The sequence below is a fragment of the Phocoena sinus genome, chromosome 7 (assembly GCF_008692025.1).
Source record: "Phocoena sinus isolate mPhoSin1 chromosome 7, mPhoSin1.pri, whole genome shotgun sequence".
Taxonomy (NCBI): Eukaryota; Metazoa; Chordata; class Mammalia; order Artiodactyla; family Phocoenidae; genus Phocoena; species Phocoena sinus.
In genome coordinates this window covers 62,854,946-62,869,361 of record NC_045769.1, presented here as the reverse complement: position 1 = coordinate 62,869,361, position 14,416 = coordinate 62,854,946, and the positions used below count along the sequence as shown (strand labels likewise).

Genomic DNA, 14,416 nt, shown 5'->3' with positions numbered 1-14,416 from the left:
CCGGTCCGGGAAGATCCCACATGCCGCGGAGCGGCTGGGCCCGTGAGCCATGGCCGCTGAGCCTGCGCATCTGGAGCCTGTGCTCCGCAACGGGAGAGGCCACAACAGTGAGAGGCCCGCGTACCGCAAAGACAAAAAACAAAAAACAAAAAAACTTAATGTTGATAACAGAGTTAAACCTCAGTCAATGGTAGCAGTAGTTGTAGAAGGTGTATATGTTGTGGTCTGTTTAATTCAGTCCTCCGTTTCTTTCGGCCTTAATCTGTGCAAATTCATCTCTATTACCAAACAACATCATGAAAATAAACAGTACTGAGATACTAAATGTTAAAAGTATAAATTTCTGTCTCTTATTTAAAATCTAATTTATTCATTTATTCATTCCAGAAATATTTATATATGTGTATGTGTCAAGCCCTCTGCCGAACAGAGGAAATCAGATACAGTTCCTGATAAAGAGCTAACAGTCCAGTGTGTGAAACAGACAAGAATCAGATGAGAAGAGCTCAGCATGAAAAGTACCTGGATAGAGGGTTGCCCGGAGTACCTCCCAGAGTACCTGGGAAGGGCAGACCCTGGAAACTGGTGGGAAGGTGATCCTTGAACTGTCCTGAAGAACGAATAGAAGATAGTTGGGGAAGGGGGGGTTATTCCACGTGGAGGAAAGAATGAGCAAAGGGTAAAGGCACAGAGGCTGGAGACAGCTTAGGGGATTTGGTGAACAATTAGTTGGCATTGCTGGAGCTTGGCATGGGATGTGGGGAAGGAGAAACAAGGCAGGAAGGGGCCAGGGTATGATGGGCTAAGGAGCTTGGATTTGTTCCTTAGACACTTGGGAGCCACAGAAGGATTTCAAGCAGAGATGTGCTTTAGGAAGATTGTTCTGATTGCAGTGTGGAGAATGAAATGGAGCTGGGCAAGGCTGGAGCTAGGGAGGCTAGTGAGAGCAGATTGTGGCAATTGTAAATAACAGAAGGTATTAAGGTAATGGTATTGTCAAAGACTTAGTGGTGAATTGGATGAGAGAGATTAGGGAAAGAGAGAAGCGTCATAGGGTCTACCTGAATTGGCTGCCTCCCTACCCTGGTTCATACTGTAATCAAACAGAAATTGCATGACACTCAGAGACAGAGACCAGTAAAAAGACTTACTTTGCTTCCTCTTCATATCCTATCAAATGCCATGCATAGCCTATGCAATGCCATGTACTTCCAGATATTACACAAAGCTTCCAGCTTTCTGCCCAAAGAAGTGTTCTTCAGTGATCCAAACAGTCCTGGGACCCCCAGCTGCAGAGACTTGTTTAGTTTTGAGAGCTAATGCAGAGAAATGAGAACTACAGCCTACAGGGGGAGATTTTTTTTACTGTGTTTTTACTGTTTCACTGTTTCTGTAAAGGCAGGGAATGTTCTGTCCTCTTCAGTACTTTCTCCAGGGACGAAAGAAGTTGGTATTTTCAGGGGGTTGCAGAGAAGAATGCAGGTTCTTAAAGGATGGGGAAGAACTTGGATAGGTGAAGGGGAGGATCTTATATAGAGGGAGACATTGAAAGTAGAGAGAAGGTAACAGAGGAAGCAAGAGGGAGGGAGATCAAGCACCTAAGAGGAAGATTGAACTTAGAAAGAACCTCTAGGTTGGGAAAGACACAGAAAGGTTAGATGAAGATATCCAGAAAATTTGAGGGGTGGGGGGCAAGAGGCAGAGGAGATACTATGAGGAAACTCATGTTGAATGGCCTTTAGCTTTCCAAAAAAAAGTAAGCAACATGGTCTCAAAGTTGGGAGTGAGCTGTGGACTCCAGGGAAGTGTTAAATCTTTGAAATAGCCGCTATGAGGAATATGATAAAGGGTTCATTAAAGGTGGACATAACGATTGCTCAACAGCACAGAAAGCCCAGGTGGAACTTAACTGAATAGCATTACATTGTAGTGAAGTTAATCAGTGTTTAAGATAATGCATGTAGAGCATTCAGGAGAGCATTTGGCATTAGAACCTCTGAAAAATTGTACCATCAACACCATCACCTTTTCCATCTATCATCTCTACCAATTCTTAGCCACAGGAGTAGGAGTAGAGAAAGCAGATACTGTGGTCTTCTTCAGGCTGGAGACTGGCTTGGATGGACATTGATGGGTGGACACGGGGGGCAAGAGAATCTGAGTAGGAGAGTATCCTTGAGGTCTTTTCGGAGATTTGGAAGAAAGTGAAGCCAGAGTGGCTTATTGGCTTTGAATGTGGGTCTGGGTCAGGGGACTGGCAGTTACAATGAAGACAAAAAGCAGATTCAGTGAGAGGATGGTGAGAAAAGAGATTGTAGAACTGAGTCCTCGGGAACTTTTGAGAGATTATCGGGAACTAGTCATAGCTGAACTTGTGAACAACTTCAGTGGAGGAGAAAGAAATGTTTTTAAAGAATTGACAAAGAGGAATCCTGAAATTAGAACGTGAGAAGAATTAACAAAGTGATTGGTAGGGTATGGGAAAACCACAGACTGGAATTAGGGGAAGGAGTAGAGAGAAAGGAAAATGGGGGTCAAGTACTGGAGAACATGGTACGAGAGGGTGATACGAACTTTTTAAAGAGAGAGATTGGTTAGGGAGAACAATGGATGGAAAAAGGCAGAGGCGAGCAAGGAGGACACTCGTTTCCCCACCCCTCACCACGAGTGGATGGAAGGTAGAATGAGGCAGGAACATTATGGGGAAATGGTCCATTCCTGTTATGATGAGGAAATAGACACATATTCAGGAATAAGGCTAGGAGCTCATTCACAATAGAGCAGAAGCTGTACTGTGTATTGTTGACTGAAAAAAAAATGCACAACCTAAAAGTTGAGAGTTACGTTTTATTCGGTGGACAAAACTGAGGACTTAAGCCTGGGACACAGCATCTCAGATAACTCTGGGAGACTGCTCTGAAGATGCAAGGCAGGGAGCCAGGGTATGTAGGAGTTTTTTTGCAGCAAAGACCAGGTGGTTGATTGTTACTTAAAGAAAACCAGATATCTCAAGTTAAGGAATTTAGCACTTTTCTGTATATGGGAAGATGCAAGAGCCTTGGCTCCCTGGAATCATTCCTTTGATATGTACCTCAGCTATCTGGGGCCAGTATCCTGTGCTTTCACGTCCTGAGTCTCCTCATGGTGCACCGTTGCGGGATGGCTGCAGCAGTTGACTGCTAAATGGTGGGCATCAGGCATCCTGTTTCCATCCTCAGTTCCCTCAGAACTCATCTTTGGAGATGCTGTAATGTGATGGCTTGATGGCTGCACATCCTCTGTTCACTGATAAGGCAGCCAATATTTTTCATTCACAGTATAAAGAAGAGCTTGAGTGGTGAGGCCCTACGGCTCCTCTCCTGGTACAAGTGTTCTAGCTCTTCTGAATGGTGCAGTTTTTTGGGACAGCCAGACTGTGATCCATTCCCATTGCACATTATGGATATGAGGCACCTATGGAGAAGTGACATTGTACTATTTGAGATTTGATACCATTTCCTGATGCTGATTGAATGAGTGAAACCATTGGAATTTAAGTTTTTCCAGTAATTTATAATTTTTCTATAGCATATGTTTGACTCAGAAACAGTAGAGAGGTTGTGCATCCAAGGCTGACTCTCTCAAAGGAAGTCACATAGCCCTAATATTCTGTGAACAATAGTTTAGGGCTACATTTTTACTTAACCTGTCAGGGATGCTGTTAAACAATGTGGTCATTTCCTTTACATCAGCTCCCATTTCTTTGACTTTCAAAAGGAATTTTTCCCCAAATTACCTTTGCAAATCCCTGAATTCATCAATATTATCTGGTATATCATGTCACTATCAAAGTTAGAGACGTGGACGTGAAAACATGCTTTTTAAAAAATCACTTCACAAGGGTTAGTGGGTAAAGAGCAAAACCTCTGTCTGCAATTAGAGTAGAGGCAGGGAAAGCGCCGGTTGGCTGTGCTACTCCCACCTTCCAGCCTCCCATCATGGACTCAACTTCTAGCCTCAGGAAAATTGCAAAACCCAGCACGTTGTTTGTTCCCCTGTGGGTGGTTTGGGACTAGCTGAAACCACAAATGTTAAACCCTCAAATGCCAAGGGTCTACTACCAAGTATTACTTGGTAGAACAATTAAGTTGCTGGTTGTTTCCTGCTCTGTTTATTGGATTTTGATTCTACCCTTGCAATTTGCCTGAGGCTGATTAAAACAATGACCTCGGCTTTTCTGATTTCTTTTCAACCAGCAGCAGTGGCCCTTAAAACAGGTTTGTCACTGCTTCACTGCTGAGCTTTCCCTAGTAAGTCTTGCTCTCCTTCCTCTTTTACCTGCAAACATGCACCCCACACACACATATATACACATACAACACATTACATACACTGTTGGGTTCTTGGAATCCTGTGCAAATGAATGACTTTTGAATGATTACTTCATCAAATGCTGAAGACGCTTGCCACATAGCAGGTTATGGATTTTCCTGTTTTCCTAACAGACAAGAAATAAATCTATACCCTGATGTAATCTGCTAGCTATCTCTATCTATAACTGAATGAGTGAATTAATATTTAATTTTCTGCTGGTGTCACTGATTCTTGCTGCCTAGAGAAGATAGCTATATCAAATACACTTAATATAATTGATAAGATGCTGATCTATTGAAATTCTGGTCAAAAACAATGCTTGGATGAAAAAACAGGGAGATACTATAGAGATTTCCACCCAAATAATTCTTGTATTTTTAATCTATGTATTATAATGTTTGTTTGATAAATATAAGCTTAAATTTCAGATCAAGATCGAGCTCATGTAGTTAAAGTTATCCAGGTGGTAACTTTACTCATATTTGGATCTCAGTAGGATGGTGTTACACCTAGATGGTTTGCCGTTATTTTCCTCATGCTAGGTCCATGATTATGTGATTACAGTAAAGTTCTCTTTCATCCACTCTGTTATCAAGAGGTACACTGAAATGGAAATAATGATTTGGAAGAAATATTCAACATCACTACCTTTGTTGGAGTAATAGTACTCTATCCCCAATTTTGAGTAACATTTTCCTTACTATATGAGATCCATTGAATGTGGTGATAAGGGAATGGTTCCTCTAATCTATCCAAATTGTCAACTTGTTCCTGAGCTTTGTACGTGGCCTCAGAAGCCTTTGTCTTAGACTCGTAAGGACCACCACCTTTGAGCCTGGACCCTCTCCCTTACTCCTTTTCTTTACTCCTTTTTTCTCCACCCCCAGCAGATTTTACTTACTTATCTGGAATCTGGTGGGAGTGTTAGTCATTTTCCACTCCTTCCGGTTCCACTCTTGGTTCCACTCTTGGATGGAGGGAAGGGCTCTGATCCTGAGTGTAGAGGAGTGGAGGTAGAGGTGGCCTTCCCAATGGTCCTCCTGCCATAGGACGACTGTCTAAAAGACCATCAGGCATTTTTCAGTGCAGAGTTTCACCTCTCACTAGCACATCCCCTGTCATTTTTAGACTAAAAGATTTTGTTTCAAATATCGTATATTAACACATATATGTGGAACCTAGAAATATGGTACAGATGAACCGGTTTGCAAGGCAGAAATAGAGACACAGATGTAGAGAACAAACGTATGGACACCAAGGGGAGAAAGCGGCAGGGAGTGGGGTGGTGGTGTGATGAATTGGGCAATTCGGATTGACATGTATACACTGATGTGTATAAAATGGGCAACTAATAAGAACCGGCTGTTCTTACAAAATAAAGATTTTGTTTCCTTCCTACCCTTGAATTATAATTTAGAGGCCTTCCTTCTATGCTTTGTTCTTCAACATAGTTGGGCATGAAGGGAAGAATGCCTCCTGCCATACCTACGTGAAGCTCCTGCAGCCCTGTGTGGACCTATCTACGTGGATGTTAACTGCTTCCACAGGCAAAGTTGACAGACAGGAACAGGCTAAGGGATTAAGGAATCACTTTTGGACAAAATATATAATATTTTGTCAATATTATTCATAGGGCCAGTAGCTCAAACAAAGAAGTCTGCAGGCCCAGTGATGAGATATCAAAGAGAAGTCCCAGAAATGGTTTTAACCATAATGCAGGTATAGAGATTAGATTATAGTGAAGCCAACAGCACTTTAGGACTTTATTCCCCCAGTGTCTGAACAAACCTGGTACCTTCTACAGCTTCTTTCCCCCCTCATGGGCTGGACCTAAGACATCCCCCAAATCCCCCATCCTCTATCTCATCTGTGCCCACTGTTGTTTTAGGGGAGCTCCCAGTCTCCACCTCTGGCTCTGTCTCACCGACTCTTAAGATCCAGTTCTTATTCTCCACCCATTGCCTTAGACCTGATGTTTCAGAATTGCCCTCATTCCCACCTTACTTGAACTGGGGACTCAGACACCAGTTTCCCCTTTTCCTGATCCCTGAATCCTTAGGTCAACCCTTCTCACCACTACCTGCCCCACACCAAACCCAAACTCCAAGAACCAGCCTAAGCCAGGGCTTTGAGTCTCATCCTCTCTAAGCTTTAACCCCAAAACTCCATTTGTCTGGGAAACCAGGCTTGGCAGACAACATACTTAGGGCTTCATGAAAACAAATAGAAAATCTAGCAAAAAACAGTATAGACTTTGTTGGGATTTGAAAATATCTTCTAAATCATCAAAACTATAATACCTTACCATATACTCTTAATTTAATAGAATGCCTTTTGCTTTATCCAACCATTTACCTATCTCTCCACTCCTCTAAGCTTTGGAATACTCAATCCGAAGTTTTTAGTTGGAAATCTGTAATTTTCACATTAAACAAGGAATTCTTCAGCAAGAATTGATAATAGATGCTATTCTCAAGTAAGGCACTAGGTGGAGCCTGTGAATTTAAAGGAAATTTAAGTTGATGGTTACCGGTGACAACAAATTATTTAACTCAAGAAAACTGTAAAAAAATTTAAACCAAATTTCTTTTGATTAATTTCAACTAAAAATAGACAAATATAAAACAATGTAACACTTTTCATAAATATATGTACTCTAGGATAATGTAAATTAAAAAAGATAAAAATTGGAATAAATAATTTTTTTCTTTTCATTCTCTCCAAACACTATAGCCAAAGCAGGAAAATGAAGCAGGTAGCAGTTTCAGAAGAACACTAGCTGGGGAATACTGGGATAGGGCTGGAATACATATTTTTTTCCCTGAGTGAGAAAGTGAAGTGGTCTGTATCAGAGTGGAAATACCTTGCAAGCTCAGATTTGCAGACAGCATCTGCATGATTCCTGGAGGTTAAATCTGTGAGATAGATATACAGATAAGCTCTTCAGGGTTCAGAAGATAACAGTTTCGATCCTGGTGGTATTGCATTGTACATGTTCACAGTTATAGTCACTACTTTCTACTAGAGTTTATTTGTGATATTGCAAGTGAGGTTTGTCAATGCTTCCACTTTTAGTTGGCTATAAAAATGTCATCCAGCGTGCAACTTGACATCCCTATATGCAGTTCAGGCTGACTTCAAGTCCCGGTCAGGAGTTACTGGAAGAAAAAAAAAAAATCTCAGGAAACTCACCTTTGACTCAGTGATATTTTGAATTCTGATTCCCCCGGTCAGCCTGTTACCATATACTTCTCAGAGTACCATGCATTCTGTCCAAGGTATTTAGTTGCATTCAATGGAGAGACAGAATGGAGAGTGCTTGCTTCATCTTGACCCGAACCAGAGCTGTGGATTTTTTAAAAATCCCTGACTTTCTTTGTCAAAAGATGCTTGAAATAAACTCTAACATAGACTATTTCATACGATTGCAAGATATAAATTTAGGAAGGAGATAAACTAGCTGAATTTAATACGATGAGAATTTAATTTATTAAAAATATGTTGCAATATTTTGTTTTATGGTGAACTTCAAAGGAAAAAAAGTCTTGGGTTTTATGTGAAGAGGATTTGGCCAGAAATGTGTACCCTCCTGCTGTTTTATTTGGCAAAGTGGCTAGATAGAAGCAGCTCTGAGTTTTTAAGAAAAGCTGTTTTTCAAACAGATATGATTTTTCTTTGATATCACTAATATGTTAGAATACAGATGAATAAACTGTTCTAATAATAATTTTTAAATGCTTAGGTTATAAATTTGACTTTATTAAGTAAAATTAAGTTTCATCTACTTTGGACTTTTATATGAATTAGCAGCAAAATTGGTTCTAGCACTGGAGATGACTAATACCATGCTTAAAATACTCCTTCTTCAAATCTATCAATAATAGGGATTAGGAAGTAACTTAATTTAATAGGCAGGAAGTTTTTTTAATGCCTGGTGAGTACACTCCCAAGAGAAAATCTCACATACGTACACAAGGAGATGCACATAAAGATACTTGAGTGCTGCTTTGTTTTTGGTAGCAAAAAGTTGGAATCAGCCTAAATGTTGATCAAGACCAATAAAGAAATTGGTGCATATTTATATGATGTAATATTACCCAGTGATTAAAGTGACAGTCACTTGCTCACTCTCATGCTCTCTCTCTCTCCCTTGTTCCCTGTCTTTCTCTCTATGTATGTATGTCTGTGTGTCTATCCCTGTCACCTTTTATGCCCAGTATCATCACAGGGCCATATATATATATGGAAAGAGAGAGAGAGATGGGAGAAGGAGGGGGTGGGGAATCATGATGTTGAATGGAAAAAAAGTAAATTTGCAAAATGAAATGACCAGTATGATATCATTTTTATAATTTAACATACCAAATCTGTGTATTATGGGGACATATATGTGTCTGACCAATATTTTTAAATTGGAAGGATACCCACGAAATAGTGGTCACTCAGGAAAGGGGAGTGGGATGGAACATGGGTCCCAAAGGGATTTAAAATAAACAAGATAAAATGTAAGCATTTATCGATTCGTTGGTATCTGCTATATTATTCTCTGAAGTTTTCTGTAGTTTCAAAAATTTCTCAAGAAGTGTGGGGTGGTGCTGGTGGACAGCAGGAGGGGACCTCAAGGGAAGTACCCTAGTGAGAATTACATGCCTGACACTGAACAGAAAACAATGCAAGGAAGTGCTGTGGTTGGCACGTAAGAAAAGCAGATATAAGTGTTAGATGGGCCCACTTGGCTGTGCTCCTCATGGCAGCGGAAGGCTTGAGCTCTGGAGCTCCCCTTCCCCCTGGGGGGCCCTGAAGTGATGGGGAGAGAGCTGGGGACCTGGACTGGACTCGCTCTTCCTGTCCCTTCTCTGAAGTCTCTGAACACGTTGTGTGGTAAGACTGTGGCTGAGTTGTTCTTGTTGCCTACTTTTTGCTATATTTTCTAGGCATGAAAGGATGCATACCAGAAGACCCTACCATGTGGAAGATGCTGAAAAATACTGCCTTGAGGATGATTTGGTCAATCTCGAGGTTCTGGATGAGGTACTAAATATTTAATAGACAATTTTCACCAGTGACATTTGTTTCACATGAGTGGTGTGACCTTTCTGTTGTAGATCATATTCTCCTAAGGTCACTTGAAACTTTAATTGTTTGTATAGCCTTGGGGTGAAGCTCAGGAACATTTGGTTGCTGTGACTGTGATCCGGTGTTGTGTGCATTTATAGTCCCCCAAATGTCCTGAATGATGACGAGAAAAGGATTTGAATTTTTCCCGTAAAGGCCTTTATATTGTAGGCTTAAATGATGTATTAGATCAGCTGAAATTATTTTCTGTTTATAGAAAAGTGCAACTTAACCCTTAAATTAAGATAGTTGTTTGCTCTTCATAAAGAGGAGCTTCATTTAGGGAAATAGTGAAGCTAATACAGCTTGAATTCTAAATTTGGAAACTGTGATAATCCCCATTTAAAATATGCATGTTTAATAGAGCTGTTAATTGCACTGGAGCTGCTTCTGCTGATTCTAACTCTGGGGACCCTTAACTGCAATGCATGAATCACTAAAATGTGATATAAAAGTGTTCAATTCTGCATTCCCACCACATAAATTTTAAGTGTAATGCTTTGGGAAATGAAGTTACAATTTGTCTGTACTTTATTAATAGTAATGACCTATTAAATCAATTTCTAAATAGAACATTTTGGTTGGGTGAGACATGTTTTTCATAATAACAGACAAACTCTTTGTTGCATATGTCAGAGTCTCTTAGCAAGTCCTAAGTGGGCCAAATTCTTTTAGCATATTCCTAATTTTTTCTTTTTTCAAGGCAAATATCTGCATTTAGGATCATTAGGGTCCTAATGATTAGGATCCTAATCAATAGGGTATGACTTAAATGGACTATTTTAATGTTTTAGAGAAAAATATTCTCGTAAGAATACATTTGTTGTTATTTTTAAGATCACTCCCTTGACTGGAAATAGTGTTTACTCTCAGTACTATTTATCCTCTTCTTAGGATACAATTATTCATCAGTTGCAGAAGCGTTATGTGGACCTACTGATTTATACATATGTTGGAGACATCTTAATTGCCTTAAACCCCTTCCAGAATCTAAACATATACTCTCCACAGGTAAGGCATCCTTTATGAGCATGGTGCTCCTTAATAGGAACTGTGAAATCTCAAGGGAAAGTGAAAAGGGAGAAAAAATGAGAATAAAACTATGTCATCCTAGGGGTGTACATACCCCAAACTGAAGATAATAATGCAACACAGATGGAATTGTTACATTTTGGGGGTAACTTTTTAAGTTAATATGTAACAAAACAGCTAACATTTATTTAGTGCTTACCATATACCAGGCACTGGGTTACCTTGTTTATCGCTCACGAACCTGTGTGACAGGTAATATTATTAAGCCTATTTGGCAGATGAGGACACTTAGCATAGTGAAGTTAATGCCCTTCCACAAGCTTAGGAAGCCAGTAAGTGAAGAATTGGGATTTGAAGTCAGCTCTATAGACTCCAGAGCCTCAGCTCTACAGCCTCCCCGATGCCACAATTCTCCTAATAAGTGACGAAGCCTTGGTTTTGTGGGCAAAAAGGTACTGGGACGTTAGAAGAGTTCTTTAAGTTAACGTTTTTCAGTTTTCCAGACTTTATCATGGAGTGAAACGTGCCTCAAATCCCCCCCACATATTTGCATCAGCAGATGCTGCTTACCAATGCATGGTTACTTTCAACAAAGACCAGGTAAGAACTTACTGCCCTTCCCCACCGAGTCCCACAGTAGGATGTGTTCTGTCCTCCTCTGCAGCTCTTAAGTCTCCCTAAAAACTTTCCGTTCTGGTTGCTGGTGCTGACTCAAGGAAATAGGCAGTAAAGTAGTAGCTCAGGGGAACAGGAACAGTGATAAAGCCAGAGTAGCAGGAAAACGTGAAAACCCTTTTCAAGGAATGTGAAATGTCCTTATCAAGGGCACTCACTTCCCCTGGGAAAGTATAATAAGGATAATCCTATTATGAATATAAGAACATAGAGCTAACACAAACCTGATGACGTGGCAATGACTGTCATAAAAATGGGATGGAGAATGACGGACATGAAGTTCTTTCCAGTGAAGGTCTCAGAAATTTCATGGTCCAGTCCTTTTTGTATGAAGTACTGCACACAGGTTGATAGTGCTTCTGCACCACACTGTTTAGCTGCTGAGAAATTGTGATGAATTGGGTAAAGACTGAACAAATCTTAAACTCAGTGCTAGTTAAACACAAAGCTCACCCATACGTTTTAACTTTCTGGACCTCTGATTCACAGTGGTGGCATATCCAACCTTTGGCCCTTCCTTTACTTTCAATATGTGTGTTTTCCCTTCTGTCTTTATTCTGTTTGAAATAGAAACAATCTAATGTGGTGGGAAATTTTATGAGAGCAGCACAATGTGTATATTTCCTGAGACCTGTGAAGTCCCAGCTTTGGATTTGCTGAGGAGCTGATTGAAATTATAATAGTGCCAGTTACGAAATGGAGTACCTGGATTCACTATGTGTTAGAAACTTGGCTTCTCCACATTCTTACCTTTCCCAGAGACTTGTGGAATGTCCGTAGAATTCATAGAAAGGAAGGAAATGAAGAGCGATATATGTGTTTCTCAAGTTAAAAAGTTATTCCACTGTTATCTTTTTCTCTGACACTAAATGTGTGTCTTTACCAACACCAGCCAGTTCTCCAATTCCCTGACACCAACTGGCTGTCTAACAATTCAGTTCCATTCAATTCTGATATGAACTATCCATATTTAGCACAGACCTCACAGGTTCAGGGCTCAGTCCCCAGACTGCCCCTACTTCAGACACCAGCTGTGAATGGGGTACCCAGGCTACCTACACTTCCTCCTGGCTGACTGCAAATTCAGGGATTCCCACAGCCCCCCACAGGTTTGATAATTCACTAGAACGACTCACAGAACTCAGGAAAACACTTTACTTAGGTTTACTGGGTTTTTATAAAGGTTACAACTCAGGAGCAGACAAATGGAAGAGATGCATAGGACAAGATACAGGGAGGAAAGTGGTGTAAAGCTTCCACGCGTTATCCTCCCAGGCCTGCGATGTATTCACACCGGAAGCTCTCAGAATCTTGTTCAAGAGTTTTTATGACTCAGTCAATCTCTGGCCCTTCTCTCCTCCCCAGAAGTTGGGGTGGCGGGGGTGAAATTTCCCACCCTCTAAATCATGTGTTTGGTCCTTTTAGTAACCAGCCCCCATCCTGAAGCTGTCTTGGGCTCCACCTTGAACCACTTGGAGAGCAGTTAGGGTAGGTTGAAAGGGACTTGTTTATGAATAACAAAGGATGCTCTCATCATTCAGGACATTCCAAGGGTTTTAGGAGCTCAGTGCCAGGAACCAGAGACAAAGACCAAATATATGTTTTTTTATTATACCACACCCACTAATCTCCTTTATATACACATAAAGAGCTCCTAGAAACAAATGGTAAAAGACCAATAATATATATTTAAAAAAAGGCAAAATATGGACTGGTCACAAAAAAAGGAAAATATGAATGACCTTAAACTTATGAAAGGATGCCCAATCTCACTCATAATAAAAGAAGTGCAAATTAAAACTGTACCGAGGTATAATGTTTTGCCTATCAGACTGGCAAAAATCCAACATAGCCATTTGGTGAGGGTGCAGGAGAACAGACACTTTCATATACTGATACAGTCCTTAGGAAAGCAATTTGGTATTATCTATCAAACTTATAAATGTGTTTACCTTTTGGTCCAACAACCCCATTTCTGGGAATTTGTTCTACAAATGAACCTACATATAAATATAATGACCTACGTATCAGGTTATTCATTGCAGTATTGTTTGTAATGACATCGGGAAAATCTCAAGTATCCATCAATATGGGATGGGTTAAATAGACTATGGTACATCTGTATAAGGGAGTGACAAACTACTGAAAAGGTTGAGGAAGCTCTCGGTGTGCTGAAATGGAAAGATTCCTAAGATATATTGCTCAGTGAAGATTTAAGGTATACAGTGGTAGATGTTATATGAAAACCATAGCTGAACACACAGGGTGTCTACTGTGCTTTGAATTCTTCACCAACACTTCATTTTCTCTGTTAGTGCATTGTCATCAGTGGAGAAAGTGGCTCTGGGAAGACGGAAAGCGCCCACCTGATAGTTCAGCATTTGACTTTCTTGGGAAAGGTATTGACGACCTGCTTTCTGTATCGTGGTTAGAGGACTGCGTATTTTCTAAATGATGGAAATACTGGATTTTATTAGGGGTTACATAGAAACATTCCATCTTTGTTATGTTCACCTCCTGATCGCTAGGCCTCTTAAGATGTCAGCATGTCCTCCACCTTTCACATAGTGAAGAAAATAATGCCAGCACCAATTTACTAGATTATTGGCAATTAATTTTTCATGTTTTCAATGTAATACAAACATTCAGCCATTAAGTAGTAAAAGTGGTTAAACATTTGGAGCAGGAGCAGGGAGCGCCACTAAGGTGATTAAAGGGTCGGAAATAGAGCTCTCTGAACAAAAGTCGAGGGAGATGGAAATTCTCGGCGTGGGGAAATGGACATCAAAGGGTTAGCTTTAAAGATACCCTAGCAGTTGCTTATACTCAGAATTAGTGTATTAGGAGACTAAGAACAAAGTTAAGAGTATTTTTTACAGATGAGGTTTATTGAATATTATGGTGAATAACTGAGAAAAGTGATGGTATCTCTCTATTTAAAATTCTTTCTGGGCTTCCCTGGTGGTGCAGTGGTTGGGGGTCCGCCTGCCAATGCAGGGGACACAGGTTCGTGCCCCCGTCCGGGAAGATCCCACATGCCGCAGAGCGGCTGGGCCTGTGAGCCATGGCCGCGGAGGCTGTGCGTCCGGAGCCTGTGCTCCGCAACGGGAGAGGCCACAACAGTGAGAGGCCCGTGTACCACCAAAAAAAAAAATTCTTTCTAAGCTCTTCAGGCATTTTATCTGTCAAGAATTTTAAGAGAAGTGTAGTTGGTTGTAAAACCTAATGACCTAATCTAGCC

General features: G+C 40.6%; 1 protein-coding gene across 1 annotated transcript in view; it reads left to right on the top strand.

The window, feature by feature from the left end:
* Window positions 1-14,416, top strand: part of MYO3B (myosin IIIB) — a 428,930-nt gene that overhangs the window by 199,699 nt on the left and 214,815 nt on the right. The window contains exons 10-13 of the mRNA XM_032638633.1: window positions 9,288-9,384; window positions 10,363-10,479; window positions 10,996-11,100; window positions 13,491-13,574. Of these exons, the coding sequence (XP_032494524.1) occupies window positions 9,288-9,384; window positions 10,363-10,479; window positions 10,996-11,100; window positions 13,491-13,574 (403 nt within the window). The remainder of the gene's footprint in view (window positions 1-9,287; window positions 9,385-10,362; window positions 10,480-10,995; window positions 11,101-13,490; window positions 13,575-14,416) is intronic.